At 36.2% G+C, this 18,568-nt stretch overlaps 1 protein-coding gene across 1 annotated transcript; it reads left to right on the top strand.

Annotated features, from left to right (window-relative positions):
• The first annotated feature begins 3,188 nt into the window (after positions 1 to 3,188).
• Positions 3,189 to 10,407, top strand: LOC133313988 (uncharacterized oxidoreductase At4g09670-like). The gene is made up of 2 exons (XM_061515414.1): positions 3,189 to 3,883; positions 9,341 to 10,407. Exons 1-2 carry the CDS (start codon positions 3,419 to 3,421, stop codon positions 9,959 to 9,961), a joined length of 1,086 nt encoding a protein of 361 aa, XP_061371398.1. The 5' UTR covers positions 3,189 to 3,418; the 3' UTR covers positions 9,962 to 10,407.
• Positions 10,408 to 18,568: the final 8,161 nt, after the last annotated feature.

The raw sequence follows: 18,568 nt of genomic DNA, 5'->3' as shown, positions 1-18,568 counted from the left end.
ATTTCTGCTCTTGAATCAAAAAAATAAAATAAAATAAAATCATATAGATCCTAATAACATTTTTCAATTAATGAAATATTTCACTGAACTAGTAAAAAGAGGAATTTGGGTCTTATACAATGGGAATAGTGATCAAAATGTCACTTTTTGGTAAAATTTTTACTCAAATGTCACGCGAACAGTGCTTTTTACCAAACTGCCACGTGTCATAATTTGCTACCACTGTGGCCAATAATTTCGTGACACGTGGCCATATTGCAGACCAAATTCGTTACCACTGATAGCGAATTATGACACGTCAATTTTTTCTGTGAAAGTGTGCCACGTGTCACAAAATAATTGGTGAACGTAATTCGCTACCCGTCGTAACAAATTATGTCACGTGATAGTCTGGTAAAAAGTACTGTTTGCGTGGTATTTGGATAAAAATTTTGTCAAAAAATAACATTTTGATGACTGTTTCTACGCAATGTATCACATATTTCGATGTGCATACATAATGAAGACAATTATCAGTGTTAGTAACGTGTCAGAGTTAACGGCTGCTAGATTAAACTGTTTTATGATAGTAACTTGCTAGTATTGATGAGAAAGAAACAAAAGATGCAAATAATTGCAAGATATTAGCATCTTTTTCCACAATAAGATACGAAGCTTTACGGAATATGAACAAGCAAAGGAGAAGAAGATAAGATATTTACCTACTGAAATGGACGTGAGTGGATACATGTGGATTAATAATACTTTATAATTAGAAGACCAAATCCTAGTTTTATTTTATTTTTAAAATCTTAGTGCTATTTGAGGGATCATGACTCCCTCAAAATTTGTAAAACGCAGTACCCTTATACGAAATTATTAATAATTTTAGGGTGTGCATCACAATCATTTTATTTTTTGGTATTATTTAAAAAAAAATTTATTTTCTATTTGTGTCTTGGAATAGTTTCTGATGAAAAAAATATGTTTGATAACGTATTCTATTTTTTTCGAGAATGAAAATTACGTTTGATAACATAATAAACAATATAATAAAATAATTCCTACTAAGCATAAAAAAATTTCTGATCAGCACTTTCTTTTCCATATAGTATGGTGGTGGTGACAGCGGCGGAGATGACAATGACATGGTGGCAATGATGGTGGTGGTGGCGGTAATGGTGGTGGTGACGGTGGCATGGTGATAGTATTGTTGATGATGGTGGTGATGACATGGTGGTGGTAATTGGTAGTGACAGCAGTAGTTGCGGCAATAGTGACAGTGATGGGGATGGTGGTGGTAGTGATAATAGTGGCTGCGATGATTGTAGTGGTGGTGACGGTGGCATGGTAATAGTGATAGTGGTAATGGGTAGAGGTAGTGATGATGGTGGCGGTGGCATCGTGGTGGTGGTGGTGGCGGAAGACAGTAGTTGTACAATGACCGTGGCGACGATAGTGGCGCTGGTCGTGTCGGGATGATGGTGGTGGTGGTGATGATAATAGTTGTGGTGGAGAGTGATTGAGAGAGATAAATGTTTCTTATTTTGTGTCTGGGAACAAAATAATAGAAACCTTTTTATTCTTTTTTTGATTTCCTAGTATAAAAATTAAACCGGTTCATTTCAGGAATAAAAAAAATAAACCAATTTTATCTATTTCTCTTTTCGAAAACAAAAATTAAAAAAATAATAATAATTCTGAAAAAAATTATCATGCCCTCTCATTGAAAGAAATCATATCTAGCTAGTTGAGAAATTGTGGTAAGTAGGGGTGGTAAACGAGCCAGGGGCCTTTGGCTCGGCTCGTAAAGGCCTGAACTCGTTTAATAAAAGCTCGTGTTGGAACCAGGCTTGGACTTGTATAAAAGTTCGTTTAATAAAAAGGCCTCAGGCTCTAATTCAGAAGCTCGGTCTTAGAGCCTCCCAGGCTAGCCTAGTATATAAATATTTATTTATACTTTTTATACTACTTGTAGTAACTATCTCTCATCAATTTATCTCACCCCATTTTATTAGTTTAACAGACTTTTTGAATGATTTTGTTCTATATTATGCTATTTGAATATATATTGAATTTATGTATATTTATGGAATTACTAGTACTGTTCTATATTATCCTTCATCCTCCTTCACACAAACAAACTCACAAAAACTCATTCGTTCCACTGTGCACTGCTCGTTTGTGTCAATTTATTTTTTATTTTATTTATTTTATTTTTATTTTTGTTGGCACTTTTTTATAATGGGCTAAGATAATATAACCTGCTATCTACCTTCTCTCACTTTAATTTTATTTATTTATTGTAGACTTTGTAAATTATTGCTGCAAATTGGAAGCTAAGGTTTCTATCTGGAAATTGATTTTTTGTGGAATTCTGTTCTCTTATTTTTATTCTTTAACATGCTAACAGGCTAAGACAGGCTTCACACAGGTTTTTATTTTTTGTAAATAAACCAGGCCACAGGCCAATATTATATTTGTAACAGATAACAGACTAAGGTCAGTCGGACACGTTTAAATACAGGCTTGGCCCGTTAAGATCAAAGCTCGGCTCGGCCCGTTAACACCCCTAGTGGTAAGTAATTATATTAATCGTACTTTTCACTAAAAATGTGTCCAATTTCACAATTTTTCAGTTAGTGTAAATATAATAAAAATACTTTTATGGTGACAATGTCTAGATCTATAGTTTTAGTTTTATTTATTTATTTTCCAGTTATGTGTCCAATTTCCAAAAATATACTTTTATGTGTCCAATTTCCAAAAATACTTTTTACACGCATGTCTTAATTTTTTTTTACTTATTTAGTAACAATAACAATTAAGAGTTTACCAAAAAAAAAATAACAATGAGGAATCTAAGCTTACATTTCCAATCATATTTCTCTCTCGGGGTATTTGGTAAGAGGGGGGGAAAAATTGACTGGAAGAGTGGAGTGAGGAAAATAATTTAGTTATGTTGGTAGGAGTAAATTAAAAAAAAATGGTTGGCAATTTTTTTTTATGGGTAACAATTTTACACATGATATCAATAGGAAATTTTACCATCCAAGGTATGGTACTACAATTTATCCACAACCAACACATCTTTTCTTATCCTATCCTGCAATAAATTTTGGCATATCAAATATCTTTTCTTATTTTATCCGATTATAAATTTTTTCCACCCTATTCTCGACAAACTTTTTGAACTGATAAAAAAAATATCTCATTTACCAAACGTCACCTCTATTCTTGATCCATGAGACAAGACAACCGTCAAAATCATAAAAACATAAAAACTCCTCTATAAATCCAATTATGGTTGTAACTGACTAAGACAACCAAAAAGTAAAAATAGAAAGAGGAAAGGAAGTACATATTTTAACAGTACACATTAGCATTTTGTGCTATCTAGCAACCAACATTCCAAAGCTCGGTGTTCACTCTGGCAAAAATGACAGAAGAACAACCAATAAGATTTGGAATCCTCGGTTGCGCAGAGATAGCTCAGAAAGTTTCAAGGGCTATAACCCTTTCTCCAAACGCAACCGTTTACGCCGTTGGAAGTCGTTCCTTAGAAAAAGCTTCAAACTTCGCAGCTTCCAATAACTTCCCTCCACATGCCAAGGTTTATGGTTCATACGAAGCAGTTCTCGATGATCCTGACGTTGACGCCGTTTATGTGCCGCTTCCAACGAGCTTGCACCTTCACTGGGCAGTGCTCGCTGCTCAGAAGAAGAAGCACTTGTTGCTTGAAACGCCTGTGGCTCTCAACGTTGGTGAACTTGACAAGATTTTGGAGGCATGTGAATCCAATGGTTTGCAGTACATGGATGGTACCATGTGGATGCACCACCCTAGGACCCTGAAAATGTTTCAGTTTCTTTCAGATCCCAACCAGTTTGGTCGCCTTCAATCGGTATGTAACTGTATTTTTGATCTTTTGGAAGTGTTTCCTATCAATTACGGACAAAAAAAATTGATATCTTGCATTTTTTATATAAAAAATAAATTAAATTGATTGCGTGTTTACGTGGGATGTGGATCCTGTTACCTTTAAAATTTTCGTATCTATCTCTTCATATTTATCAAATAAGTGTGTTCTAATTATTATTAATAAAAAAAATATAAATATAAAAAATTTACATGACCCCTAAAATCTAATCTGAATATGAGAAGATGTATTCCGTGTTTGTCTGTATGCATATATTACAAGTGGGATAGCATCAGAATTTGACGAATGTTAGCTTTCTATCTCTTCATATTGATCAAATAAGTGTGTTCTAATTATTATTAATAAAAAAAATATATAAATATAAAAAATTTACATGACCACTAAAATCTAATCTGAATATGAGAGGATGTATTCCGTGTTTGTCTGTATGCATATATTACAAGTGGGATAGCATCAGAATTTGACAAATGTTAGCTTTCTATCTCTTCATATTTATCAAATAAGTGTGTTCTAATTATTATTAATAAAAAAAATATAAATATAAAAAAATTACATGACCACTAAAATCTAATCTGAATTAGAGAGGATGTATTCCGTGTTTGTCTGTATGCATATATTACAAGTGGGATAGCATCAGAATTTGACAAATGTTAGCTTTGTTTTGTTTTTCCTGAGATTGATATTTAAAATAAAAAAATCCTTTGTTTACTCTTCTCGCTCGACAGATCCAACTTTTATCCTTTACTAGCTTGTTTATTTATTTATATTTTTATGAGGGGACATAATTTTTTTTAAATTGCCTCCTTAAAAGTTAAAATTAAAAAAAAATAAAAAAATAGAAATCACTGAGTCATAAAATGTTATGTTATGTAATAACAGACCCACTTTATAATGGAGTATATGCCCCCACTTTATAATGGAGGCCCAATAATTTCTTATGTCTAAATATGCAATCAAAATGTGCATTAAAATTTTTATAAGCCCAGCTCAATTATTAAGCATTCATCATTTTTTTTTAACCACAATGGGGTTATTATTTTTATCACATCTTACGGGCTCATTGGATACTCTTGACAGGAAGAGTGGGAGTCAAATGGGCTAACAAACATAACATTATTCTCTCCCCCAAATGAAAGCATTCCTCACTCAATACCTTGAACTAACACATATATCAAACACATCTAATACATTGGGCAGAAACTAACTGAGTTTGCCACAAAATCATCTCTACCTCACATCTCACTTATATATTCAACAGGTCATTTGCTCAAAAAGTCAACTTAGAATATATTGGTTCCACTCACACTATTCCCCACTGCTTTATCAACCTCATTGTTAAGCTTAGCAAGTAATCACCCATAGTATAAGGAGAATAATACTAGTTCTGCTTACCCATTGTGCTACCCCAAACTTAAGAGGTTTGTCTATATTCTCTGCACTCAATCAGCACTTCAAAGTTTCCTTATTATATCAGACTTGTAGAACCAATCCACTTTAACATTACTCAGTCTCACCTCTTATCAAATCAAAGTTCGTATTTTGTTTTTAATTTTCTTTTATGGACAACAACATGACTTGGTTTTTAACAAAACAAAAGAGAAACCTACGTAATGTCTATAAAAGAAAGAAATTTACTATTAGTAAAACCTACTCAGAAAATTAAACTAAACTTGACAGCTTTCACATACTAAACTAACCTACGTACTAACTACACAAGCATACTATCTAACTAATCAATTAAACTCCTTTTTTATTTCATCCAGCATCTAATAAAGAAATAAAAGTCTTCTCTTTATTTACATAGTTTCTCCAGTAATGCTTTACCCATTGAATCTTGCATGAAAACAATTTAATTCTTATCTTGAAATTTAGAACAATTTGTCCTGTATCCAACCAATTGATTATTTTCTTTTGAATCAAATCTTTCAAGAGTGGGTTGGCTGGTTTAAACTCTATATGATTGAAGTTGCATTCTCCAAAGTTCGTATTTTTACTATTTAAAAACACATTATCATTAATCAGATGATCCCAAATAGAAATAGCAGAACAATTATTAGAATCCTTATCCATGACTTTCAAGACATTAAAAGTCATCTTTTCCTTATTAATTCCCATGGTTAATTCTCCTGTTTTAAATTCAATTATAGCATCCTCTTTAACTAAGAATGACATATCCAACATAATAGGCACATCCTTGTTAGCTTCAAAATCAACTATTATAAAATTTGCTGGAAAAGTAAACCTATAAATTTTTACTAATTTGTTCTCTATTTTTCCACCATGGTATGCAAGTGACCTATTTGCTAATGCACATGGAATTTTAAAAGAACCTGGATTTTCCAGCTTGGATGGAAAATTGTTGGAGAGATAGTGCTCTTGTTGCTGCTTTTGGAGACCTTGAGGAGATGGGAGCAATCTTGCCCTTGATAAAGGTTGAGGAACCTCAATGTTGTGCATAGGCTTGTCTAATCCATTTGATTTCAATGCTGCCCTTAATGGTTCAGTAGTGCTTTCCTCTTCTTTTTCTTCTTCTTGATGTGAAGTTTGAATGGTTGATGGTTCGGTTGGAGGTGCATCTTCCTCTTGTTGCCCTTCCTTCTCCATTAATTTTCTCACAGTAGATGGCCTTATAACAGGCTCAAGTTGATCAACTTCTCTGTCATTCCTCAATTTGAGGGTCTTACTAGCTTCCATTCCTTCCACTCTTAGTATCTGAGTGTCATTTGGTAGTGCCTCCAAAGGTCTGCTACTAAGGGCAGAAACAAGCTGCCCTATTTGTGTCTCAAGGCTCTTCAAGATAGCTCCATGACTTTGAAGCATAACTTCATGATTTTGTAGCATCTGATTCATCCACTGCTCATTTGGAGGTTGAGCTTCTGCAGCAGGTTGTTCTAGCTTTTCAGCAAAAGGAGGATGCACAAAATAAGGTGAGTAAGGTTCATCCGGTTCAAATGACTGATGCCATCCATGATAAGGCTGCTGGTATTGGTAATTTTGGCCTTGATTTTGGGCAAAATTACATTCTTGGTTCTGCCATCCTTGCTGATCAAATTGGTTGTGGTTGATATAATTGTAGTTAAAGTCTCCCACATAAAGAACAGATGTTGGGTTGCTTGGGCATTCTTCAAAGGCATGGGCACCATAGCAAAGTGAGCATATAGGTGCTATAGCAACTATTGGAGTAGGTGCTGGTTGCTTGGATTCTTCCATAACCATGACCAAATCCTTCATTGTGTTATGCAAAGCTACTAGTTGAGCTGCCAATGCCATTGTGCTTCTCCTGTAGAGTGCTTAACAACCAAACTTTTTTTTTTTTTTTAGATTTGGCAGAATGTTAAGTGTATCAATCTGTTTTCACAGTAAAACATTATTGATCTGCAAAATCTTCAAAGAAATGTAAGTTTAAGAAAAAATGAAAATGAAAATGAAAGAAAACAAATTCAAGAACTAAAAGACAGAATTTTAAAAAGAAACTAAATCAAACACCGTTCCCCGGCAACGGCGCCATTTTGTTGGGTAGTATTTTTCTCAAATGAAAGAGTTATCGTTCTCAGGGAACAGGTTGAATTAAATTCCTTTTTTTTTTATTCCTAAATTCATGAAATTTATGTAGTCAATCTTTGAATCAAAGTTCTTATCAAATTTGTATTAAACAAAAATAACAAAGGAATATCTAATGACAAATGTAACAATTATAAGGTACTGGAATTCTTGAATCATGAATTTCTTAAATAAATTTCGCATTCCTGCGTTTTACAACTGCTATGGCACTTTAATCTCAGAATTTAAACTACTATGGCTATTTTAACTAAAACTTCCCAGTTCCAGTTTTAATCTTTAGAAGGATCCTTTCCCAAGGTCTTCTAAATCTTCAAAAATTATATCAAAGACCTCCTTGGGTTATCCCTAACCTCAAGGGTTCAATTAACAAGGAACATAACCTGATTTCCCAATCATAGCTATGCTAAATATATTCAAGATCCATTCCCATGGTGTTCCTGAACTTAAAATCAAAATCTTGCTAATCAAATGAAACTAAAGCAAACCATCACAGTATTCAGAAAAATAAAAGATCACCCAATCATCGTGAATCCCAGAAAAAGAAACTTAGAAATTCATATTAACAAATGAAAAGCTTAGAAAAGGAAAATGAAGAACCAAAGCTTGCATGTAGTTGAGTCTTGGATCCCACCAAGAAAGAAGTTTCACGCTTGCTCTTGATGAGAGAACTTGAAGAACAGAAAGAACACTTAACAAAAGTTCAAGAATCTAAAAGTGAAGTATGAAAAACAAAAAAATGAAAATTCTCTCTCCCAGATCCTAATGACTCAGACTTCTATTTAACGAAAAAACTAAAGAGCTCCCCAAAATGCATTGCTGTCCTTCAGATTCTATTGGCATCCTATGGTTTAGATCTCTTTCAACTCAGCCAATTGTTCACATGCTCTTAATTCTTGCAATGTAGTGGTAAAAACAATAAGTAGATTTATCTAAATCTCATCTTTTTTACTTTTACCTTCATGGGCTGATTTCCTACCTTTTGGGCCTTTCACCTGCTTTATTAATTCTTTCACAGCCCAATAGGAAGTAAAATATAGGTAAATATAAGTGTTTAAACAATCCAATTTCACACCTAACAATGTATTCCGTGTTTGTCTGTATGCATATATTACAAGTGGGATAGCATCAGAATTTGACAAATGTTAGCTTTGTTTTGTTTTTCCTGAGATTGATATTTAAAATAAAAAAATCATTTGTTTACTCTTCTCGCTCGACAGATCCAACTTTTATCCTTTACTAGCTTGTTTATTTATTTATATTTTTATGAGTGGACATAATTTTTTTTAAATTGCCTCCTTAAAAGTTGAAATTAAAAAAAAAAAATAAAAAAATAGAAATAACTGAGTCATAAAATGTTATGTTATGTAATAACAGACCCACTTTATAATGGAGTATATGCCCCCACTTAAATTTCTAAATCTCTCATTATCATATACTAATTTATCACTTCAGCCCCATTCTTTCAGAAGTTTATACCCATTGTAAATTAATGAATGTGTATTGTTCTTTCTCTTTTAAATTCTTAAATTCCAATCCTTTAGTAATAGATCAATGGTTAACAATAATTGAATTTTTTTCCTTTTTTTATTTCATGAAGTTTATCAATGAATGATTGAGATTTATCACATGATATGTTGATGTTAAAATTAGATAGGAAAGGATTCATTATCAAAATTAACCTATTGTACTTAGAAAAAGCCTTTTGTGCTATTAGATACTACCTTATCCTTGCCCCCCCCATGTACAAAATTCATGTTCTGTCATATGAATAACCTGTTTCGGTTTCTGTTTTTGTCTCTTTGAATATTTCCTTATGCTTCATTATTACTGATTCTTTTGTCATTTGTATCTTGCTTACAGGTACATGCAAATTTTTCTTATGGTGTTACTCCTTATTTTCTAGAGAATGACATTCGAGTGAAGCCAGACCTTGATGCTCTTGGAACTCTTGGTGATACTGGGTGGTATTGTGTCAGAGCAATCTTATGGGCTGCAAACTACGAGTTACCTAAAACTGCGCGAGCCTTACGTAAACCTACATATAATAAAGCTGGCGTTATTCTAGCTTGCGAGGCTTCTCTATTGTGGGATGATGACAAAGTAGCAACCTTTTATTGTTCCTTCTTATCAGATATGTCAATGGATATAACTGCAATGGGAACAAAAGGGTCTTTGCGAGTTCATGATTATGTTATTCCTAACCAAGAGAATGAGGCCTTATTTTCCACAAGTTCAAATTCTTACTTTGTGGAACTTGCTAAAGGTTGGGCTCCAAAACCAATTGAACATACAATTCACACAGATCTCCCTCAGGAGGCACTTATGGTTAGGGAATTTGCTCATTTGGTCGGAGCAATTAAGTTCAAGAACTCAAAACATGAGAGTAAGTGGCCAACCATTAGCAGGAAAACACAAGTGGTTATAGATGCTGTGAAGGCTTCAATTGACAATGGTCTTGAGCCTGTTCAAATTCAGTATTAGCTAAGTTGAGTTTGTTTGAAGTGGGGGGTTATCAGTTAATGTATAAATTAAGAAAGTAACTTATCAGAACAGAGATGTCTTAATAATTGTTATGTTGAGGAGTGTTGTTCTTCACTTTCCATCCAGGGTTTGTATCTGATGGGCCTTCAATAAATATCCAAGCCCATTAGTTATCATTAGTTAGGATTAGTATATATAGATGTTTATGGTGAGGTGTCTATATGCATGTATTCAGCGTAATGGGAATTGAGAATTGGGAAAAGGATCTCTACGGATCTCTTAAGGCCGAGGTCTTTGGCTTTGAGGGTGAGTTGAGACCTTTGGTTTATTTTTTCTGTATTTTCATCGTTGTATTTCATGTCTTGTTGTTAATAGAAGTGTTATTTTACTATTAATTGTTGTTATTCTTTCTGTGAATTTCGGGGTTCCATCAGAATCCTAATAAACTATGTTTAGCACTTTAAGAATGATCAGCTACAAAGGAACGTTTCAATCTTTAGGTTGGTGATTACCTTTGACTGTGGTTCCGGATATTTAGTGTGCATGTGTGTTACATTTTTAGATCTTTGGCCATTTTTATGGGTCGTTTGTTCAGTAGCTTTGTGTCTCTTTCCCTTTGTATAACTGTTTTGTTATATATATAAACTATCTAGTAATAGTGTCTGTGCCACTTCATTTATGCTTAGTTAATGGTTTTTATTTTTATTCTTTCATGGAAGTAGAGTGGCAGAGGTATATATACAAAGGGCAGTTATTTATCTAACATTTTGAATGGGAGCTCTTCTTGCTGAACTGGAGAGCCTTTAAAGTTTAAAAGCTACACTGGACTGAAGCTGTTGGCAGTTCAAAGTTTATCTAATGGTATTGTTCTATCTTGGAGACAGAGATGTCCAGCCCAATAGGCTGGTATGTTGATCTTGGATCTACTGCCATCTCCAAGGTATCTATGAAAGAGATACCCTTGAGCCAAGCAGATCACTGTGCACAACAAACTAATAACGGCTTTTGCCAATGGGGTGTTTGTGTGCGCACAGTGATAGCATAAAAGTAAGGGAGAGAGCGTAACATACTTTTAGGATTTACCTTTTATTTATAGAGGTTACCTGTGGGTAATACGATGTGGACCTTTAGAACCTCTGATGAGGGTCCAGGCCTGTCTGCTACGCTGTTGTATTAGGATTAGTATCATTGATTGATACTATCCATAACTACTCTTGATTTAAATCTTGGATTGCCCATTATTGGGCCTGTCATTCAATGGGCCCCTTATATGGGTCCATAACAGTTGCCCCTCAGCCAGGCTACCTAGGTGTCCGAGTTACCAGGGTAAATTTTTTCGCGTTTTGCTTCAGGTTTTCTGCTGAGCTAAGAGCGTTTGAGTTTTTGGGAACTCTTTGAATATGTGTTCCTTATATCTTAGGATTTTCAACCGGGGTCCTCACTGCCCCTTATCTCGGCGAGTTGAGCATAAACCAGGGAAAACATCTCACATATTCCCATACTGAGTTAGGGATGAGCTTGAGTAGAGGGTGTGGTTGTTGTTATTACTCCTTGTACGAACTGCCATCTTCAGTTAGAATGGTGGGGATGTCAAATTCAAAGAAGAACTTCCCCACAGACGGCGCCAATGTTCTGTCTTGGAGATAGAGATGTCCATCCCAATAGGCTGGGATGTTTGTAACAGCTCATTGTACACTGGTATTGTTAACATTAATTATGATATTAAGCGAAGTTACAATCATAGTAATTCATTTATAAAAATGCGAGTAAACTTTTTCCGTTTATTACGCGAGCATTTAAAACAATAAAAAGCGTAATAAATAAAAGCTGTGACCGTAACTGTAAACTCTTTGCGGAATAATTATTTAAACTACTTTTAGAACATATATTACATCTCTCAAGTCACTAAGGGGTTCCCATAAACTCACTTAGCTAAAATCTCACTTTTACGTTTTCTACCAATCCGAACATGGTTCGGTCTTTAATTTTCTGCGAACAAACTGCATACGACAAGACTCTCATCTTTTAGTATGTTATTCTAGACTTAATTACCTTTCTAGAAAGCTATCACATGAGTCATAAAGTTCTCGTTTCCTCCGGATATCGCCGTTTCAAGCTGGACAAGCAAATCTGTTAGCTAACCCCAAGACAGCACCAAACAGCCTTCACTCAATCAAATATTCTGGAAGATCAACTTACCCAATTTCTCTCAAATTTTATACGAGAAACTAGACACCTCAAGCTTCAATTTGACATATCATACACCTAATTTGACCAAGAAACGAAGCGGGAATAATTTTCTCAAACTCGGTCCAGATCAGCCCCATGTGCAGGGGCTAACAGGTCAGTCAGCGTTCTCTGCCTCCTACAGGCCGACGCCCAACCTCGAAAAATCCCAAATTTTACCACAAGATAGAGGACATCTCAATCTTCAAAACGGCATATGGCACGTCCCTATCGGACCTCTGTGGAGGGAGATATGCTCTCCCAAAGTTCTCCTAAATTCTGCCAATTTCTAGAAAATTCGCTAGAGTTTCCTTTTTTTTTCCAATAACCCCCAAGTTTGCAAAAGTGTTCTATGGCCTCCTGCCGCTAGAGATCTCAACCTCAGGGTTACTTGAACCTGAAATAAGCGCCCCAAACGTGGGGTGAGATCTCTAAACAGAAATCTCAGTAAGACAAGGGGTCCTCAAGGATCTTCCACCCCAAGCTCACTTACATGTGCAATATAAGTTCAAAAAACGTTTAATAGTATAAGTTCCAAAATAGTGCAATGTAGTAGATAATCATGTCATGTGTGTCAATACTAATCTACTGGCCAGAGAAATGCAGGAATACGTCTATTACCCACACTAGTGCAAGACGCCACTTGCACCCACCCACGGTGTCACCGTCTTGTATGACGCCACATACTCAGGCTAACCATCGAAGTGGAACAACACATACATATTATAAGCAATTGCACATAAACCTCAACAACATTTCAATTATCAAAGAATGTAAACATAGTGTAACACCCCGTATATATCCGGTAATCTTATCATACTATCGTATTAAGCTGCGCTTAATTAAAAATGCGGAATATCTTTTCCTTTGCAATTCTGAAGTCATTATCATTACCAACTTGCTTATTAATCAATTAATAAAACATAATGTATGTCTCTAGTCACAGAACTACAACACTTCGACCAGACCACTAGCAGATTATACAACTCGACTCAAAAGTACCAACAACATAGTGGCATGGACAACTCTCATGCTCACCCAAATAAGGCAACAAGCCCAACATAAGTCTCAACTCAAAACATAAAGAGCAGAAAACATAAACAACATCCAATCCAGTCATGACAGCAATACAACATAAATATCATAATCAGCTAAGCTCTGGCCTCCTGCCGCCAGAGGCATCAGTCACCATACTACCTGAACCTGAAATAAGCATTCCCCAAACGTGGGGTGAGATCTCTAAACAAGAAATCTCAGTAAGACAAGGGGTCCTCAAGGATCTTCCACCCCAAGCTCACTTACATGTGCAATATAAGTTTAAAAGCAGTTCATCAATATCATTTCTAAAACAGTGCAATGCAGCAGAGAATCATGTTATGTGTGTCAATTCTATTCTACTGGCCAGAGAAATGCAGGATTTATATACATCTAATACCCACAAATAGTGCAAGATGCTACTTGCACCCACCCCGGATCACCGTCTGGTATGACGCCACATACTCAGGCTTACCGTCAAGATGGAACAACACATGCATATTAAAATCCATTACACATAAAGCTCAACAGCATTTCATATATCAAAAGCATGTAACCAGCATGCATATAACCATACCCCATGGGACATGGTGGAACCACAACATGGCTAAACCGAGGACACGAAAGCTTACCTTGCAAGCTAACACCCAAAGCCAAGAGTCCACAGCTCAAAGTCCAAACACAGCAGATTCACAATCTGTTATGGACCAATAATATATCAACAATCATACTCTACAAGTATACAACATAAAGACAACGCCTTTTCATTACGTTTTATGTCTTAAGGCCTCTCACCAAGCCATAAGCCCTTAATCACATGATTCTGACTTACATTAATTAATTACAGAAGTTCAACTTCCTCAAACTAGGGTCCACAAACCCATAGATCAGTTCTGGATGAACAGTACGCAATTGTTCCTCACAAACCCAGAATATCCGGATATTCCTCGGGGGCATATCCGGATATCCAATATCCGGATATCTCACTGGCAATATCCGGATATCTCACTGGCAATATCCGGATATCCAGATCCCCATATCCGGATATCAATATCCGGATATCCATATCCGGATATTTATCGACCAAATATCCGGATATTTCACGACAAAATACAGTTTCTGCATTTCGCGAAGATATCCTTCCAAGGTTCCATTTTTAACATTTTAAAACGTCAAAGCATGCATCTTTAATCTGTTTCAGGTCCGCAAACCAATTGGTTACTTGTTTAACCCATTAACATGCCAATACTTCATCTTTAGGCAACAAAACTCAAGACCAAGGTTTGTACAACTTACCAAAGCTTAAACTCAGCAAAATGGGTGCTCTTGGAGCTCACACAACAACTCCAAGGTACTGACTTCAATGGAGAGCGAAAATGATGATTAAAGGTTGGCCCTTTGCACCAAAGATGGCTCCTTGGAGCCACCACAACCAAGATACAAGCTCTCTCCTCACCAATACCAGAATACAGCACTCTCAACCTCACAAGGCAGCAGCTACACTCAGAAAGAAGCCACTCTGACGGCGTCCAGCATAGCTTGGTTTGCCACTCTGACGGAGGGAACTGACCAACAGCAGGACCAGCCCTTATCTCCTCCAACATGACCCACATCATAGTCATGTTCGCCAGGCGGTTTGCCTCCAAAACATCCTCAGTGGCTTTCCTGTTCGCCTCTCTGACGGTGTCCAGCATAGCTTGGTTTGCCATTCTCATGGCCTCCTGGTCGGCTAGTCGAGCCGCCTGCATATCAGCCAATGCAGCCAGGACAGGATCAGGTTAATCCTCGCTAGTGTCTCGGTTCCTTCGAGGTTGCACCATGACTCTGCACAAGTTACACAATGAATGAGTTGATCAGGCCCACACAATGTGGTCACATATGCATTATCATAGCAAAACCCAATAGAGAGAACACACAGACAAGACACACAACAAACATCCTAAGTTATTGCAATACATACAGGCTTTTCCCTAGAAAGTGTTCTGATACCATCAAATGTAACACCTCGTGTATACCCGGTTTGTTAATATGTCATCGTATTAAGCCACGCTTAATTAAAAATGCGAAATATATTTTTCTTTTCAATTATGACGTCATTATCCTTACCAAGTTGATTACTTAATCATTTTCATAAAACATCGCCTGTATGTAAATTGCAAAAGACAGCTAACTGAAATACCTCATAAATAATAAAGTGAGTATCTAGTCACGGATCTTCAACACGTAGTTCGGACATAATCCTGATACAATTATACAACTCGAATCAACTAAGACAAAGTCAAACGATGTGGCATGGACAATCCCCATGCTCACCAAATAAGGCAACTAAGCCCAACATAGGCTCAACAGCAGCAACAATAATCATAATAAGCTAATAACATAAAGCAGCATGCATAATCCAGCATTCAGACATATCATCATAAAACAGCAATATCAGCTAAGCTCCGGCCTCTTGTCGCTAGAGGTCTCAACCCCAGGGTTACCTGAACCTGAAATAAGCGCCCCAAACGTGAGGTGAGATCTCTAAACAGAAATATCAGTAAGACAAGGGGTCATCAAGGATCTTCCACCCCAAGCTCACTTACATGTGCAATATAAGTTCAAAAACAGTTTAACAGTATAAGTTCCAAAATAGTGCAATGCAGCAGATAATCATGTCATGTGTGTCAATACTAATTTATTGGCCAGAGAAATGCAGGAATACGTCTATTACCCACACTAGTGCAAGACACCACTTGCACCCACCGACGATGTCACCGTCTTGTATGACGCCACATTCTTAGGCTAACCGTCGAAGTGGAACAACACATACATATTATAAGCAATTGCACATAAAGCTCAACAATATTTCAATTATCAAAGAATAAACACAACATGCATATAAACCATTCCCCCATGGGGTATGGTGAAACCACACAATGGCTAAATCGAGGACACGAAAGCTTACCTTGCAAGCTAACAGTCCAAGCCAAGAGTTCAACCAATCTCAAAGCCGAAACACAGCAGAATCACAATATGTTTTGGACCAACAATCATATCAATATACAAGCATACAAGCATATGACATAAAGACAACGTCTTTCCTTTACTTTTCACGTCTTAAGGCTTCTCACAAAGCCACAAGCCCTTAATCACTTGATTCTGACTTAGATTAATCATTACAGAAGTCCCACTTCACCAATCAAGGGTCTACAAACCCCAAATATAGTTCTGTATGAACAGTGCAGCTACTGTTCTTCGAAAACCCAGAATATCCAGATATTTGTCGGGGACATATCCGGATATCAATATTCGGATATCTCTCTGGAAATATCCGGATATCAATATCCGGATATTCAGAACCCCATATCCGGATATCAATATCCGGATATTTCGCGGCAGAACTCAGATTCTGCATTTCGCGAGATATCAATCCAAAGGTTCGACTTTTACCGATTACAGAAGCTTAAACATGCATTTCTAGGTGTGTTTAACCTTACCCAACCTTAAGTTATGATCTTTAGCTTGTTACATGCATCAAGGTTCCATTTTTAACCAAGGAAACACATGGTCAAGGTAGATGAAGCTTACCAACAGCTCAAAACAGATAAAAGAATGCTCTTGGAGCTCACACTTCAGGTCCTAGGGTACTGACTTCAAGGTAAACAAAAATGGACCAATACAGCTTGGTTCTTTCACACCAACAAGGCTTCTAGGAGCATCACCAAGTCATGACAAGGCTCCCTCAACAAAGCTTATGAACTCAGCCCCACAACTCAACAAAACAGAGATGAAACAACCTAGAAAACTGACCTCCACACTCACCACACACTCCACTAATTGTTTCCAAGGATTAGCTAGAGAAAATCAAGGAAAGGTGGCAACTTGGTGGCTTTTCTCAAAGGCAAGAAGGCAAGGAAGAGGAGGAGGCTGATCAGCAGCTCCAACTCACGTAGAAACAAAGGGAAAATACCCCAGGATCATGTGCCATTAGCTATATATAGCTACTTAAGTTCTAAACGCACAGTATTAGCATTAATATCTACGCTTAGCATTTTAATCCCAAACTTTGGAATCTGATCCTACTCATTTTTCTAATATTTATCATATTTTTATTTTATTTTTCGCAGCACCTTTCCGGTATGCGCTTTTCCATAGCCAGTATCAGTTCTGGCACCAGTTCTCATTATTTTAACTTGAAAATTGTTTTACAAGTCCTATATATTATTCTAGTGACATATACACACTTTTCATAATTTTTCGGGATACTTCATCGGTACGCATTTATACCGAGTAGCAGAACCGATATCTGCACTTTTCGTCAGAAAATCAACTTTCAGCAATATTACTCACTTGCCAATATTATTTAAGCCTTATAATAATTATTAGGGTCAATTATAGAATTATTTCCTAATTTCACATAATTAATTAATTAATTTCCTTAATTAATGGTACGGGTTCTTACAGCTACCTTTAGAGGTTAGGATAAATCTTATTGAAAGATTTGTCATTAAGGTGAATCAAGCAAAATATAGTAATGGTATGCAGACTACAAGGAGGCGGGTTCCTATTAACATAGTTTGGAGATTTCCTGAGGAAAATTTCGTGAAAATCAATACTGACGGAGCAGCTGGTGGAAATCCTGGTTTAGTAGCTTGCGGGGGGTGTGATCAGGAATTCTCAAGGCGGCTGGTTAAGGGGATTTTCTTTCAAGTTGGGTTTCTGCTCAGCCTTTAAAGCAGAATTATGGGGTATTTTGCATGGTTTAGAGGAAGCATGGTCTGCAGGTTTCAAAAGAATAATTCTGGAAATTGATTCATTATCAGCGATCACTGGGCTCACCAAGTGTGGTGCAGCAGTCCGTGAGATTCGCCTTATATCTCGTATACGGACATGGTTAAATAAAGACTGGGAGGTTCACCTTCAACATACTTTCAGAGAAGGCAATATGTGCGCAGACTGGATGGCTAATTACCTAGTAGATTTATCTGACGCTAGTGATTTAGTCAGATTTGAGACTCCTCCAGGGGGTATTAGGTCTCTTTATGTAGCTGATCTTGCATCTGCTGGAAGGGAACATATAGTTTCTCTTCCTGATTAGTTTTGTGTCTGTTTGTTCTTTGTTTGGTTATGCCTTTTTGTTTACAAAAAAAAAAGGACATATAATTATATTATTTTAAGTGAGAGAAAAATACAAACAATGAAAATTATGGAAGAGAAAATGAGTGAATTTTTTAATTTAAATTTTAAATAAAAATACTAGATTGTATCTTTCTCTTACTTAAAATAACACAACTATGTATTCTTTAAAAATTTTCCCATAATAATAATAATAATAATTTACTCAAAGGGACGAGACGACAAGTC

The sequence above is a fragment of the Gastrolobium bilobum genome, unplaced genomic scaffold (assembly GCF_033153095.1).
Source record: "Gastrolobium bilobum isolate Gb01-03AN ecotype WA unplaced genomic scaffold, APGP_CSIRO_Gbil_v1 utg35590, whole genome shotgun sequence".
In the NCBI taxonomy this organism is placed as follows: Eukaryota; Viridiplantae; Streptophyta; class Magnoliopsida; order Fabales; family Fabaceae; genus Gastrolobium; species Gastrolobium bilobum.
This window is presented reverse-complemented; position numbering and strand designations above follow the sequence as displayed.